This window comes from Rissa tridactyla, chromosome 2, assembly GCF_028500815.1.
Source record: "Rissa tridactyla isolate bRisTri1 chromosome 2, bRisTri1.patW.cur.20221130, whole genome shotgun sequence".
Classification (NCBI taxonomy): domain Eukaryota; kingdom Metazoa; phylum Chordata; class Aves; order Charadriiformes; family Laridae; genus Rissa; species Rissa tridactyla.
The window spans coordinates 122,945,182-122,948,227 of NC_071467.1; the positions used below are offsets into that span (position 1 = coordinate 122,945,182).

At 55.0% G+C, this 3,046-nt stretch overlaps 1 protein-coding gene across 1 annotated transcript in view; it reads right to left on the reverse strand.

Annotated features, from left to right (window-relative positions):
* Positions 1-2,920, reverse strand: part of STT3B (STT3 oligosaccharyltransferase complex catalytic subunit B) — a 53,413-nt gene extending 50,493 nt beyond the window's left edge. Inside the window, exon 1 of the mRNA XM_054193430.1 lies at positions 2,418-2,920. Within this exon, the coding sequence (XP_054049405.1) occupies positions 2,418-2,698 (281 nt within the window). The 5' untranslated portion in view covers positions 2,699-2,920. The remainder of the gene's footprint in view (positions 1-2,417) is intronic.
* Between the last annotated feature and the right edge of the window lie 126 nt (positions 2,921-3,046).

Below are 3,046 nucleotides of genomic sequence, written 5' to 3' on the forward strand. Positions count from 1 at the left end.
CCGCTGTCCTGAAAAAAATAAATATTAAAAAAAAAAAAAATCCAGTTTACCTGAACAAGCTGCTAAAGTGGTTAAAAAATATAAAAATAGAGCACTGCTTCTAATCTCTTTTCATAAGCTCCTTTTCCACATTAGATTCAGACTTGTAAGACCCCTACAACTGTGAAAATCCATTCCTACCTAGTTACTCAACAGCATTTAGGAGTGACATCATTTTTCACCAATATTGCTGCTGCAGTAGAGAAAGCCCTTCGTTTTTTCCTCAGTTTCTACCGTTTTAGGTTCTCTTTCCTACTAATTAACTTAAGTGCATTTACCTCTACCATTTCTGGCATGCAGCAACATGACACTGGCATGATTCTTGACATTTCAACTGCTTCTCACAGACCTGCACTAAAATCAATGAGTTTTGTTAACTTAATCTATTCTCTAATTAACAAAGGTACATACAGCAGCATTGGCAGCAATGCCTTTTGTTTATATACTCAGGAAGATGACTTTGCACCAACTTACACATTGCTTAAACCAGAAGTTTATCTTTACAACTGCATCACGGCTATGAACTTAACTCCCACAGCACCTTTTTCAATGTACTTCAGGGCTTAATATAAAACTTCCATTTATCCAACAAGGATCAGCCTTGATTATAAAAATCAGATAAAGCTGTACAAAAATTTAGGTTGTGTGCTTAAAAAAAAAAGTTTCCTCCATGATAGAAAGACTTTTTGCTTAAATTTAGATTAGAAGAGCCTGAGAACTACTCCATAGGATACAACCCCACGTTCATAGCCTCATTGCAGATGTGCTTAACTGTGCTCCCCCCGTTGTTAACTTTATTAACTGAATGCTTGCATTCCTTCCATTCGTGTTTGCAGCAACACACTTAAATTATGGGCAATTACTTGATGTTTTAAAGATATTTTGAGATATTTGGCTTTCACATCACAAAGTGTGTATTACTTCAGACAGCATTTAAAAACAAAGCAATTCCTTGTTCTCTAACCACTATTCTGAGCCATGATTTGTGAATGGATTACACTGGGGGGGCGAGGGGGAAAAACCAACCAGAAAAGAGGAAGTCGTGCTTTTGAAACTATCGGTGGAGTGCATGCTTTGCAGATAAGTACAATTTCAGTAACAATTTTAGATTGAGTTTAACACGAAGCATCTACTGTGCATTTCAAAATCAAGCATCTCCTTCCTTCATGAGATTAACAGTAAGACTCGAGACATAAAATTTTAAATTAAAAACAGAGAATTCATTATTCTAAAGTCATCTGCCGCTTACCCTACCTAAAGTTCTGAAAAAACCCACGGATTCCTAGGATGAAGTAGCCACCAATATAAAAATTCATTGTCACGTTTTCGCATTAAAAGAACTGCCCCAGAAGTCCCGTCATCTTTCACTTTGCCTTGCTGCAAGGAACGAGCGCAGCATTTCTTGATCTTATACATAAAATGGTTTCAGCCCCCTCCAACAGGGGAAAGAACAGACAGCTTCTACAGGAGGGAAAGCAATCTTTAGGAAAAAAAAAAAATCAAGATGCGTGGGAAACAGCAAAAGTCCTTGGGCTCAGTAAGCACAGCTTTGAAACACCTGGCAGTAAATCAATGTCACCCATTTCACTGTAATCCCTCCAGTCACTTTCATGAAGATTACTTCCTGCAGTGCATTCCTCGCCCCCCTCCCTCCCCCGCCCAACAGGGGCTCTAGGACAGACCACTCCGAGAAGCCGCGCATCTGGAGACCCCACGCCGCGACAGCAGGACCGGGACGTCGGGCACGTTTTGGTACAACCGTTTTCGTTACGACGGCGGTCGCCGGAGCCCGCCCCCCCACCCCCGATTCCCGCCTGGCACCAGCACCTCCACCCACCCCCTGCAACTTTTCCCGTCCCCCCTCGGCGGACCGTCCTGCCGCAACTCCGCCGGATCCGGGGCAACAGCCGCCTCCCCCTCCCCGAGGTGTCCTTGCTCCCTCCCGCCCTACGGCCACACCGAAGCGACCCGGCACTGCCGCCCGCTCCCGCCGGGCGGCCCCTCACGCCTTTTCCCCCGCGCACCCACCACCCCTTGGGCTCCCTCCGACCCCGCCACAGCGTGTCCCAGCCGCACCGCCTCACCTCCCGCGCACCCCCCTACCCTCCCCCCCAACCTTCCCTCCCTCCTTCGCCGGGCGGCCGCGGCTCTCGGCTCCCTCCGCCCGGCGGCCGAGGGAACAGGCAGGGCGCAAGTTGGCGAAGTGGCGGAGCGGGGGGCAGGCGGCGGGGGCCTCCCGGCGGCCCCGCGGCGAGGGAAGCCTGAGGGGAGCTGCCCCCCAACACCACCTCCACCTCCCCGCCTGAGGCGCGCCCCGTAAGGGGGCGGCTTTCCCGCCTTCCTCCGTCCCGTCCCGTCCGGCAGCGGCGGGGACTCACCAGGGGTCGAACTCGTGGATGATGCTCTCGAAGCGGATGACGGCGAAGAGCCGGGAGCTGAAGCCGGCCAGCCAGGCCAGGAAGAGGATGGTGAAGGAGAGGAGCGACTGCCAGCCCGCCGGCTGCGACAGGCCCCCCGACAGGCCGCCTCCGCCCGCCGGGGGGCCGCCGGCAGCCGCCGCCGCCGCGCCGCCGCCGCCCGCCCCGCCGCGGCTGTTGAGCGGCGCCACGGAGTTGGCGGCGGGTTTGTGCTTGTTGTCGGGGGCCGAGTGCTCCGCCATGTTGTACCCGGGGCTCCCTCGCAGCCTCTCCGCCTGGCGCGTGCGGGGAGGAGGCGGAGGAGGAGGGGAAGGCGGGGGGGGGGGGGAGGGAGCGGGAGGAAGGGCAGGGGGAGGGAGGCTCGGCGAGGGGAGGGGCGGAGCTCCGCCCGCTCCCTCAGCGGTCCTCGCTCACTCCCCGCCGCCGCCGCCTCCTCGCTGGGCCGGGCTCTGCCTCCCGCCGCCGCCGTCGCCGTCCCAGTGCGGCGCGGGGCTGGACGGGCGGGGCGGAGGGGGTGGGCGGAGCCAGTGACGGAACGGGGGGAGGAGCCGAGGGCCGAGCTCGAGGCGGGGGAGTCGGGAGTAGGAGGG